General features: G+C 40.6%; 1 protein-coding gene across 1 annotated transcript in view; it reads left to right on the forward strand.

Annotated features, from left to right (window-relative positions):
• atp7b (ATPase copper transporting beta) overlaps positions 1–12596 on the forward strand; it is a 92816-nt gene extending 80220 nt beyond the window's left edge. The window contains exons 17-21 of the mRNA XM_080197519.1: positions 1392–1534; positions 3856–4059; positions 4614–4731; positions 10378–10480; positions 10916–12596. Of these exons, the coding sequence (XP_080053645.1) occupies positions 1392–1534; positions 3856–4059; positions 4614–4731; positions 10378–10480; positions 10916–11105 (758 nt within the window). The 3' untranslated portion in view covers positions 11106–12596. The remainder of the gene's footprint in view (positions 1–1391; positions 1535–3855; positions 4060–4613; positions 4732–10377; positions 10481–10915) is intronic.
• The last annotated feature ends 536 nt before the right edge of the window (positions 12597–13132 follow it).

Genomic DNA, 13132 nt, shown 5'->3' on the forward strand with positions numbered 1-13132 from the left:
AAATAGCAGAGGATGGTTTTGATGCATCAGCCTCTGAATTATCAGCCCTGCACACCTGCGCTGTGCCACTTTGCTTAAGGACTCATCAGGTAGTTCTTTTCATGTGCCAAACGAGTAAAACAAACTCAAATTAACTTAGGGACAAATTAAGAGGGGCAGCCCACAAAAAGGAAGGGGGGGACAGCCCAAACAGAAACCAAAGCCCAAAGGAAACTTAAAACATTATGTCAAAATGTGGTTGTAAGGGTCTATAACACACACCAGCGCCTGCGGTGCCCAGCGGGCGTGGAAGGCGTCAACTGCACCCGTGGACACTGCATGCTCCCTCTCCAGAGACACCTGGCCGCGAATGTAGCTGCAGTGGAGGGGCAGACAGTCAGGTTGGCCGACCCCGTCGATTGACCGCTGCCTGGACCTATTGATGGCGTGTCTTGCTAGGCCCAGGAGCAGGTTCACGAGGAGGTCACCATCCCGACCCGCTCCTCCCCCCACCAGGTGCCCATAGATTAGGAGAGTGGGACTGAAGTGCAAACAAAAAGGATTCATTAGGTAGTTCTTTTTGACACCAACCGAATAAACTAACTCCAGTTAACTTAGGGAGGACTCATTAGGTACTTCATACTCTAGCAAGCCAACCTCGTTAGCCTGGCTGAAATTATCACACCAAACATGTTTGGAATTAATTGGCATTCCCTTAAGTGTTCCATATTCAGTTATTTGATTAAAAATGTTTGAGTGTTTTGAATTATTTACATAGGCTGATGCCCTTTTATGTCGACATCTGTAAAAGGGAAAGTCAGGTTAGTGTTTCGGTGAATGCCTTAAAAGGACTGACTAAAAGGAGGGCCAGTAAATGACAGGTTAAAGTAAAATTCTAGGTAAATTCTATTGCAGAGAACACTCTCACTGAGTAAAACTAATCAAAATAAGAATTGTAATAGAGCTGAAAAACTGCTGCAAGTCACGCAAAGATCATCTCAGTGAAAGGTTTATAAATAGCTAAAACCATGAAAATCCATGGGAAAGAAACACAAAGTTAGAAAATGGGGATAAGAAGTTAAAATACAGAAATGTGAAATAAATAGAACTGCAGACTGGGGGTGGGATGAGTTTGGACTATAATAGTACATGCAGTAGTTCATAATATCCTGTTCTAAATTGTAATACTCTAATAAATTTAGACAAATGTTTTATCAACTGTGCTTCAAAATTGATACAGAAGAACATATGGGCAATGATGATTAATATTGACCTTTATACTGAAACAATGCAAAGCATGAATTAAATTGCCTGAGTCCAAATTCAGGTGACATAGATATGTGTGTTATATGTCATGTGAGATTTATGTGCTATTTCCTGATATTCAGTGATATATGCTTTACTCTGCAAAGGTACGCTGTGTGGAATGATAGCGATTGCGGACACAGTCAAACCAGAAGCTGCACTGGCCGTGTGGACCTTGAACGATATGGGAGTGGATGTAGTACTCATAACAGGTGACAACCACAAAACCGCAACCTCAATTGCCAGCCAGGTAGATTTTAATAAAGTTTGATCCCCATATACCATACTCGCTGCATCTAGTTTATTACTTCTTGAATCTTTTTTTTCCTTCATTTCACCCCATCTGAGAGAGTAGGCAACCAGTTTATTTTTTTAATCTCTGTCTCTCCCATCATTGGTACCTGTATAGTTCAGATTGTGGTAGACAGCTAGCTGCCATACTTGTTGTACCTAATTCAACTTATTCATCTTGGTGGCAGAGTTATACTCTCAGCTTTATGTGAGATTACAATTCTGAAATGGAAAGAAGTCATCTAGATTTAGTGGTGCAATATACAAGCGCTGATCTCATGGAAGTCAAACAGATAAGAACATAAGAACATAAGAAATAGGAGCAGGAGTAGGCCATCTAGCCCTTCGAGCCTGCCCCGCCATTCAATAAGATCATGGCTGATCTGTCGTGGCTCAGTTCCACTTTCCCGCCCTCTCTCCATAACCCTTAATCCCCTCTCTTATCAAGAACCCATCAACCCGCTTCTTAAAAATATTTAGCGAGGCAGCCTCCACCACTTCAACGGGCAGAGAATTCCAGAGATTCACCACCCTTTGAGTGAAGAAGTTCCTCCTCAACTCCGTTCTAAACCGCCTCCCCCTTATCTTGAGGCTGTGCCCCCTAGTCCTACTGTCTTTTTTGAGTGGGAAGAGTCTCTCCACCTCTATCCTATCCATCCCATTCATCATCTTATACGTCTCAATGAGATTGAAAGAAATTAAAGGGAATTATAAAGTGCTGTAAAGTCCGGTGCATAAGACCAGATCAAGTAAGCTAGCCATATGATTTTTAGTGTGGAACAGGCTTATTTTCAATAATGCTCAATGCTATTTCCCTCTTTCCATTTTCAACACCTTTGCTCATCCTTTACTTACCCATTTACCTCCCTAGCAGCCGCCTTTCTTCCCACCAGCCCTGTTCTCCCCTTGCCCCGCCCCCCCCTTAGTTTGCACACAAGATGGCACAAATGGCAATGAACTATATAACGGATAATAGAAACCATACAGTGCAGAAGGAGGCCGTTCAGCCCATCGAGTCTGCACTGACTGCAATCCCATCCTGGCCCTATTCCTGTAACCCCACATATTTATCCTTCCAATCCCCTGACACTAAGGGTCAATTTAACATGGCCAATCAACCTAACCCACACATTTTTGGATGGTGGGAGGAAACTGGAACACCTGGAGGAAACCCACGCAGACACGGAGAATGTGCAAACTCCACACAGACAGTGACCCGCGGCCGGAATTGAATCCAGATCCCTGGCACTGTGAGGCAGCAGTTCTAACTACTATGCCAGTATGCCACCTCTATTTCTGTTGTGCTGGTGTCGATTTAAGGGATATTATCCAGGTATAACTCCCCTACTGTTCTCTGAAATAGTGCCACAAAATACTTTACATCCATCTGAGAGAGGTTAATACTTTACTGAGGTTCCAATTTTCAGATAATGTACTGGGGTTTCAGTCTAGATATTTATGCTCAGATCCCTGGGGTGGAATTTGAACCCATAACTTGGAGTGAGAATGTGACTAACTGAGCAACAGTTTGGGGTGCCCAATCCTCGAAGCTACTCAGAGTGGTTGTGGAGAGGATGTTTCCTCTTGTGGGAGGACGTTGAGTTGGAGGTCACTGATTAAAAATAAGGGGTTGCCCAATGGAAACCGAGATGTGACAAAGTTCTCTAAAGAAGCTCATGTGTCTTTAGAACTCTTTCTAAAAAGACGATGAAAATAGAGTCTTTGAATATTTTTAAGGTTGAGGTGGATAGATTCTTAGTAAGCAATGGGGTGATAAGTTGTCGGGGTAGGCCGGTGCAGAATTAAGGTTACTCTTAGATCAGCCAAGATCATTAAATGTCAGAGCAAGTTTGAGGCACTGAATAGCCTACTCCTGCTCCTTGTCATGTGTTTGTAAGGGCTTTCCTTTCTAAATAAGCACATTTATGTTTTAACTAGTCATCTTCAAGAATTCAGAGCACAATCCAGTCCTTTTTGGTAGATTCCTATTGAAATTATGGAATTTCTTAGAGCACCTTATCCACTGCCATCTGCTCAGAGGTGAAGGTATTAGTGTTCACATTTTAAGTTTCTCATCTTTCAAAAGTAATAGTTTTTAAAAGACAATTTCCAAACCCATTGGAAATGTATGTATATACCAATTCATGAGATGTTTGTCACATTTACTGCTCTTAATTCCAGTCATTGGAAATGAAAAATAGGTGTGGATTTTACAGTTGGTAAAAATATATTCAAGCCATTCTTCTATATAGATTTATGTTTGTGCTTCCATTTTTTAAGGTTGGAATCAAGAAAGTGTTTGCAGAAGTTCTTCCATCGCATAAAGTAGCCAAAGTGCAGGAACTTCAGGATCAGGGGAAAATTGTAGCAATGGTTGGAGATGGTGTGAATGATTCTCCAGCCCTGGCAAAAGCTGATGTGGGAATTGCTATTGGAACGGGCACAGACGTGGCTATCGAAGCAGCTGATGTTGTGCTGATTAGAGTGAGCAATGTTAATATTCATATATTTATTTAACTCTTAACTTTTGTTCTCAGATTATCCATATTTTATTGCAAAAATAGATAGTCCACTATAAAACTGGAAGGCGATGGCCCAGTGGTATTATCGCTAGGCTATTAATCCAGAAGCTCAGCTAATGTTCTGGGGACCTGGGTTCGAACCCTACCATAGCAGATGGTGGAATTCGAATTCAATTACAAAACAAAACTGGAATTAAGAATCTATGATGACCATGAAACCATTGTTGATTGTCAGAAAAACCCATCTGGTTCACTGAGTGTCTTTTAGAGAAGGGAATCTGCCGTCCTTACCTGGTCTGGCCAACATGTGATACAGAACCACAGCAATGTGGTTGACTCTCAATTGCTCTCCACAAGCAACTAGGGATGGGCAATAAATGCTGGTCCAGCCAGCAATGCCTTTGTCTCACAAATGAATTTTTAAAAACTAATCATTAGAAATACAAAATTATTATTTAAACATATTTCCTGTTTGTTTAAATTTGTGGTTTCACACATTCTCTGTTTTGCTTCCAGAATGATCTGCTGGATGTCATAGCCAGTATTGATTTGTCAAAAAAGACTGTTCGCCGAATTCGAATAAATTTTATTTTTGCTTTAATTTATAACCTACTAGGAATCCCTATTGCTGCTGGTGAGTGAGAGCCTTTCTTTGTATTATTCATATCATCATGTTACATTAGTGATATTTAATTTTAAATACCTGCATGTTTTTTATCCCGTTCCACTACATGGCATGGCACAGTAACACAGTGGTTAATATTGCTGCCTCACAGCGCCAGATACCTGGGTTCAATTCCCATCTCGGGTCACTGTCTGTGGGGGTTCCGCATGTTCAACCCATGTCTGCCTGGGTATCCTCCGGTTTCCTCCCACAGTCCGAAAAATGTGCTGGTTAGGTGCATTGGCTATGCTAAATTCTCCCTCGGTGTATCTGAACAGACGCCGGAGTGTGGCAACTAGGAGATTTTCACAGTAACTTCACTGTGGTGTTAATGTAACTTGTGACACAAATTAAAAATGAATGAATAATAAAATAATAAATTAAATCACTGTTAAAGGTCTAGATGGGTTAGAGTTTGTAAAATGTGTTCAGGAAGATTTTCTAAATCAATATATAGAGGTGCCAACTAGAGAGGATGCAATATTTGATCTCCTATTAGGAAATGAGTTAGGACAAGTGATGGAAGTGTGTGTAGGGGAACACTTTCGTTCCAGTGATCATAATGCCATTAGTTTCAGGTTGATCATGGATAAAGATAGATCTGGTCCTCAGGTCGAGGTTCTAAACTGGAAAAAGGCCAAATCTGAAGAAGTGAGCAAGGATCTAAAAAGCATGGATTGGGACAGTCTGTTCACTGGCAAGGATGTGATTAGTAAGTGGGAGGCCTTCAAAGGAGAAATTTTGAGAGAGCAGAGTTTGTATGCTCCTGTCAGGATTAAAGGCAAAGTGAATAAGAATAAGGAACCTTGGTTCTCAAGGGATATTGGAACTCTGATAAAGAAGAGAGATGTATGACATGTATAGGCAACAGGGAGCAAATAAGATGCTTGAGTATAAAAAATGCAAGAAACTACTTAAGAAAGAAATCAGGAGGGCTAAAAGATGACATAAGAACATCAGAAATAGGAAGAGGAGTAGGCCATCTAGCCCTTCGAGCCTGCCCCACCATCAATAAGATCATGGCTGATCTGAAGTGGATCTGTTCCACTTTCCCACTTTCTCCCCATAACCCTTAATTCCCCTGTCTATCAAAAACCTATCTACCCGTGACTTAAATATATTCAGCGAGGTAGCCTCCACCACTTCAACGGGCAGAGAATTCCAGAGATTCGCCACCCTTTGAGTGAAGAAGTTCCTCCTCAACTTTGATCTAAACTGCCCGCCGCCCCCCCTTATCTTGAGGCTGTGTCCTCTAGTCCTGCTATCCTTTCTAAGCGGGAAGAATCTCTCTACCTCTACCCTATCCATCCCCTTCATTATCTTATATGTCTCTAAGATCCCCCCTCAGCCTTCTAAACTCATGAGAGTTCTAAGACATGAGGTAGGTTTTGCAGTCAAGGTGAAGGATAGTCCTAAGAGCTTCTATAGGTATATTAAGAGCAAAAGGATAGAAAGGGATAAAGTTGATCCTCTTGAAGATCAGAGTGGTCGGCTATGTCTGGAACCAAAAGAAATGGGGGAGATATTAAATGGGTTTTTTGCATCCATATTTACGAAAGAAACTGGCATGGAGTCTCTGGAAATAAGGCAAACAAGTAGGGAGGTCATGGAACCTATACAGATTAAAGGGGAGCAGGTGCTTGCTGTCTTGAGGCAAATCAGAGTAGATAAATCCCTAGGACCGGACTGAAGGAGACTAGTGTTGAAATTGTCGGGGCCCTGGCAGATATATTTAAAATGTCGGTATCCACGGGTGAAGTGCCAGATGATTGGAGGACAGCTCATGTTGTCCTGTTGTTTAAAAAAAGGTCAAGAAGTAATCCGGGAAATTATAGGCTGGTAAGTTTGACGTCAGTAGTATGTAAATTATTGGAAGGAATACTCAGAGATGGGATCTACAAGTACTTGGATAGACAGGGACTTATTAGGGAGAGTCAACATGGCTTTGTGAGTGGTAGGTCATGTTTAACTAATCTGTTAGTTTTTCAAGGCGGTTACCAGGAAAGTGGATGAAGGAAGGCAGTGGATGTTGTCTACATGGACTTCAGTAAGGCCCTTGACAAGGTCCTGCATAGGCGGTTAGTTGGGAAGGTTCAGTCACTAGATATACGTGGAGAGGTAGTAAATTCGATTAGACATTGGCTCAGTGGAGAAGCCAGAGAGTGGTAGTGGAGGCCTGTGACTAGTGGTGTGCCACAGGGATCAGTGCTGGGTCCATTGTTGTTTGTCATCTATATCAATGATCTGGATGATAATGTGGTAAATTGATTCAGCAAATTTGCTGATGATACAAAGATTGGAGGTGTAGTGGACAGTAAGAAAGGTTTTCAAAGCTTGCAGAGGGATTTGGACCAGCTAGAAAAATGGGCTGAAAAATGGCAGATGGAGTTTAATGCAAACAAGAGTGAAGTATTGCACTTTGGAAGGACAAACCAAGGTAGAGCATACAAGGTAAATGGTAGGACACTGAAGAGTGCAGTAGAATAGAGGGATCTGGGAATACAGATACGTAATTCCCTAAAAGCGGCTTCACAGGTAGATAGGGTCGTAAAGAATGTTTTTGATACATTGACCTTTATAAATCAAAGTATTGGGTTATAAGAGTTGAAATGTTATGGTGAAGTTTTATAAAACATTGGTGAGGCCACACTTAGAGTATTGTGCACAGTTTTGGTCACCTAATTACAGAAAGGATATTAAAAAGGTTGAAAGAGTGCAGAGAAGGTTTACAAGGATGTTGCTGGGACTTGAGAAACTGAGTTACAGAGAAAGGTTGAATAGATTAGGACTTTATTCCCTGGAGCGTAGAAGAATGAGGGGAGATTTGATAGACGTGTATAAAATTATGATGGGTATAGATAGAGTGAATGCAAGCAGGCTTTTTCCACTGAGGCTAGGGGAGAAAAATACTAAAGGACATGGGTTAAGGGTGAAGGGGGAAAAGTTTAAAGGGAATATTGGGTGGGGGGGGAGCTTCTTCACACAGAGTGGTGAGAGTGTGGAATGAACTGCCAGATGAAATGGTAAATGTGGGCTCACTTTTAACATTTAAGAAAAACTTGGACAGGTAGATGGATGAGAGGTGTGTGGAGGCATATGGTCCAGATGCAGGTCAGTGGGACTAGGCAGAAAAATGGTTTGGCAGAACCAAGAAGGCCAAAAGGCCTGTTTCTGTGCTGTAATGTTCTATGGTTCTGCTTAAAAATTGTGTGAGACCTATGTCATTGGTGTTGAATTTCCCAGATTTGAATTTCATTCACCTGGCCACAGGTCAGCTATTAAACTTCCTGCTAAAAGTAAAATACTGTGGATGCTGGAATCTGAAACAAAAACAGAAAATGATGGAAAAACTCGGTTGGTCTGGCAGCATCCTTAGAAAGAGAAACATACCTTATTGAATGTTGCTTGCCTTGAAGCTGATAGTTATAAACCTACATGAGGGACCCAGAGGCATTTCTGCATTTGGAAACACCAACAGATTGCCTAAGTTCCATGGGATGAGAGAATGTCTTTGAAAGTTAGTTCCAACTGAGGAGGTGGGGGAGTTGGGATTGATAGGGTGGTGTGTGTTTGCACATATTTCTGTACATTATAAAATTAAAACAATAGGATTAAAGACATTAATCATTTTATTCACAAACTGTGCTGATCCAGTGAGTAAGGTAGTGTCATAGTCCATTGATTGGAAATTGTTTGTATCACCATATTACATTGCTATATGGCATTATTTACCATCTGCTTAGTGTAATAAACCAGCTGGACTTGGGATTGCATTTACAATGTAAATGTTAAAGTCACACCTCCTCCTTGAAAACCCTACACAGATGTGGAATCAATTTTCCGACCTTGCTAAGCCTGGCAGAGATCACACTGATCCTGGAGAATAGCATGCAGGCCTAAAAATCGTTCCACGCTTGGCACCAAACGTTTGCAGTTGTCCTGGTCCCTTTCTAATGGCACAACCCGGATTGCACCTTTTAAAGTAGCATTCAAATATGCATTGCTTATTCAAGACTGGATTCTCCCAGCTCCCAGGATCTTCCGACTTTTGGGCTTGACATGAGAAAGGTGAATATCACAGCTGGTCTTCCCTAGCAGAGACCAGACGCGATGGACATGCCGGGGGGGAGGGGGTGGTCTCAGAGGCTATTGAAGCCTCCAGATAGTCACAATGGCCATGTCCTTTGTCCCCTGGGGACTACTGCACCCCCTGGGGAGACCCCCATGAAAGGTTCACATCTGTGTGAACTCGTAATCATTGCCGACGTCATTATTGGCACGATTTGAAGATATAGCGAGGGTTCAAGATATGGTGGGGATATGCCGTTTTGGTTTAACCCTGATGACATCACTGTCAAGAAGTGGGGAAGATCTGAATCTGCATTCTCACTGGCGAGAACCGCAACTTCTAGACTTGAGCCTACGCTGGCATTTACTCGGACGGTGAATGAAGTATTAAGATATCTCCGAATGTTTATATTTTATGCTGAGAGAAATTTTTGATCAGTAAGGGTTACAGGGAAGGGAGAAGAAAGTGGACATGAGGAATGTCGAATCAGCGATGATCCTATTGAATGATGGGGCAGGCTCGAGGGGCCAAACGGCCTGCTCCTTTTCCTATTTATAGTCTTATGGTTCCATTCTGGGATCTTCCCATCCAGTTATAACATTAACTGGGATTATAACATTTGCAATTTAAGTTACACTGTTCCTTTTATCTATCCTCTTCTGTTTTTGAAAGAATTCTATAAAAGTGGTAAAACGGGAACTGGGAAATCCATGCTAAGCTGCTGTGCTGCACAAAATCAAAATACTGAAATGCTGGAAGTCTGAACTTGTGAGCAAAATGTCTTCCTCGAGAGTCCTCCCAAACTGGTGGGGGGAGATGGGAGTGAGAGGATTGGCAGGTGGGGTATGGGAACATTAAAATGGAGCAGGAGGACAGGGGATGGAGAGCCATCACTTTCTTGACTCCTTCCAAAAAAGGCCATAATCTGACTGTCCAGCTAGCAGGCGAGCCCAATGCTGCATCCATTGGATCCAGCCCTGTGCTTTGTAGTTTCATTGTTGTGGATTCTCTTAGTTTACAAGCAACTGAAGTAAGACACTGGCATGTACCTTCCTGACCAAGCTATGTATTTGTTTGAAGATTGACATCTTTCCAGCCCACCGGCAATATTTTTCATTCCAAGGAATTTTGGGAAATTATATTCAATATCTTTCTTTCTTCGCCTTTTCATAGAAATCATAGAAACCCTGCAGTTTAGAAAGAGGTCATTCGGCCCATCGAGTCTGCACCGACCACAATCCCACCCAGGCCCTACCCCCATATCCCTACATATTTACCCACTAACCCTTCTAACCTACACATCTCAGAACACTATGGGCAATTTTTTTTTTAGCATGGCCAATCAACCTAACCCACCCATCTTTGGACTGTGGAAGGAAACAGGAGCACCCGGAGGAGACCCACGCAGACACGAGGAGAATGTGCAAACTCCACACCCTTTCCAATTCTTGGATGTAATTTGATTTATTTAAGCTGAGGTGGAGTAGCTGCACTAATGGTCCTTGACTGGTGTCTTCTAAATGTGCGCTGTACTTTTGATATTCTAGGAGTGTTTTTTCCAATCGGCCTAGTTTTACAGCCATGGATGGGTTCTGCAGCAATGGCTGCATCCTCTGTTTCTGTAGTGGTTTCATCACTATTGCTGAAACTGTAAGTAACTGGACATTTAATCATTTGTAACATCTGAATGTAGTAAATGCAATGTATAAAAATCCATAATGTTTTGATATCCTACTAACTAAAATCTTGCCTCATTTGAATGCAGAAACATTTTCCCCTTTTCTTTCCCATTATTCTGCTGTCCCTTTCTCTTGCACTTATTCTGCTACCAGGAAGGATGACAGGTATTGATGCAATATAGTGTAATTGAAAACAAAACTAATGTTTTTTGTTGTGTCTATCAATTTGAATCAGACAACTTATGATGTATGACTTTTATTTTGTTTTAATCAAAGAGCAGCCTCAGTGTTTGACTGATTTTCCCCACAGAGGCAATCATACCAGCTTAGTGATTAAAATGGTATGTGTGTCTCTGTTCACAATTCTGAGTACAATTTATGTTCTGTCTGTCATTCCCTTTTTCAGCTACAAGAAGCCAGATGTGGAAAAGCTTGAATCTCAAGCACAGGGCCACATCAAACAGTTCACGCCATCGCAAGTTAGCATCCGTATCGGAATAGATGACAGGCGACTAGATTCGCCAAGGTTCAGTGCCTGGAATCGAATAAAACGTATGAGTCAATTATCTCTTAACTCTTTGACCCTTGAAAAATGATCAAATTGGAACATATCTCAAAACACTTCTCTGCTGGTTGGAGAGCAAAATGAAGAGTATGATAGCTGATGTACTTATAAAAAAATTAAAAAATATACTTTTTAAAAATGTGACCAAATGGTGCCCATTCAATTTGAACTTCATTAAATGTCCAATAGCAACAAAACAGGAGTTTTGTTTGATGTGCTCGGTGTGTTGATGAAGACTAAATTGCTTCATTAATATTACCTTTCTTTGAACCAAAGGTACACCATCTTTCTCAAATGGCACATAAGTAATGCTTTATTCCTTTGAGGTATGTGTTGGGCATCCTCTCAGAATCTCAATAAAACCTAATAATTTAGTCAGGCTTTAAGAGCAAAAGAACAAAGTGATTCTGTGTATTTTTCTAATTCTACTGTGCAATAATATGACAAATTATGGATTGATATATGAAGGTTTCATCTAAAAGTTTGAAATGGGAATGAACAATTTCTTATGAATGCTTAGGTCTTTCTGTCATTATCATTATTGAAGCTACCAGATAGAAAGATTGAGTTGTTTATACAACATCAGCCAAACCAAACAATTCTGCCTCAGTAGTCAACACTCAAATCCAGAGTGCTATATCTAGACCTGAGCCAAACTCATAATAAAGATGAATAAAACTGACTCCTAGTCTGCTTTTTATTGATTGATACGTGCCTCTTATTGGTTAGTTTCAAGGCTGAAGATCAGAAAAAAAAGCTATTTACCCTTTTGCCAGCATTCCTTACTTAAAAGATGCCACAATATGAAAAACTGAAGGATAATTTAGAATAAAGGGACAATGTAGTTCTGAATGTTACATTCAAGATATTTTTGATTTCATTATAAATTTTTAACATCAGCCATGTATGCATGTTGCATCAGTCTGAATCTACAAAGGAGTGCTGTTAGAAATATGAACTGTACAGTTAAAGCATTTGTGTTATGACACATATACATTTCCTCAAAACTGTTCAAATTTGTGCTTCAGGATAGATAGCAATCCAAAATTGTACTGAGCAGAGGAGGTCAACAGAATCAGGAGCCTTACCATGTGATGTATTCATGTATGATGATATGGTAACATGCTCTGTTGCCTTTTTATATGGTATATTTTTCATTCCAGCAGTATTACAGGTGCAGTATTATAGTCACGTTTGCCAATTTGCATTAAAATAAGGTACAGATCAACAATGAATGGACAAGCCTTGAAGTAATCTGGATATGCCTTAAAATATATCGGTAGCAGCTATTGATTTTCCAGGTATAAGTTAATTAGAGGTATTTATTGATGGAACATGAATTGCTTCGATTAACCAAATCCAGTTTTGTACATTCTGTATTTTTGTTGTGCCATTGACATTTTGTTCCATTTTTGTAATCAAGAAAACTTAAGAAACGGTGAAAATTGAGTTTTTTAAGATGCGTCAAGAACAACGTAAGCAGTTCAGTCTCCCAAAGATCATTGTTATTTTTTGGCTTATAATGCAGATGTTTCAAATAAAGCATTTCATTTCATATTCATTTGCTATATTGATTTTGTCTAGCAGTTTGAGCTGGAGAAATGTGCCCTTTCTCTAGGCAAGGATTAAGTGAAAATCATGGGAAGAATTCTGTCATCCCACCTGCCACACATACGAGGAGCCTTATTTCTACCAACTTCTCAATAACTTGATATTTCAGTAAATGGTCACATCACCTGTAGTTGCTTCTGCAGGTCATTTCTACTGTTTCATGCATGTCCCATTTTGCAGTGCACTGGCTTTATGGTAGTGTTAATTGCTAAGTATTTCAGCCGAATCCCAATTACAGAAAAACCTGTCAAATCAAAGTCTGTTCTCTCAACAAATTTAAAAAATACTTTTCTAGGAAAATGTGACCTTCTATAATTGTCCTAAATGTGATCTGTTGAGGTGTTGAGGTCTGTGACATTCTTGGCCTCTTAGTGATGTTTGAGCCTCTGCTGGGAGTCAGACATGGTTTTGTTACAAAATTTGAATATACAAGGGCAAAGCAACTCA

The sequence above is a fragment of the Carcharhinus amblyrhynchos genome, chromosome 10 (genome assembly GCF_965287045.1).
Source record: "Carcharhinus amblyrhynchos chromosome 10, sCarAmb.v2.hapA, whole genome shotgun sequence".
NCBI lineage: Eukaryota > Metazoa > Chordata > Chondrichthyes > Carcharhiniformes > Carcharhinidae > Carcharhinus > Carcharhinus amblyrhynchos.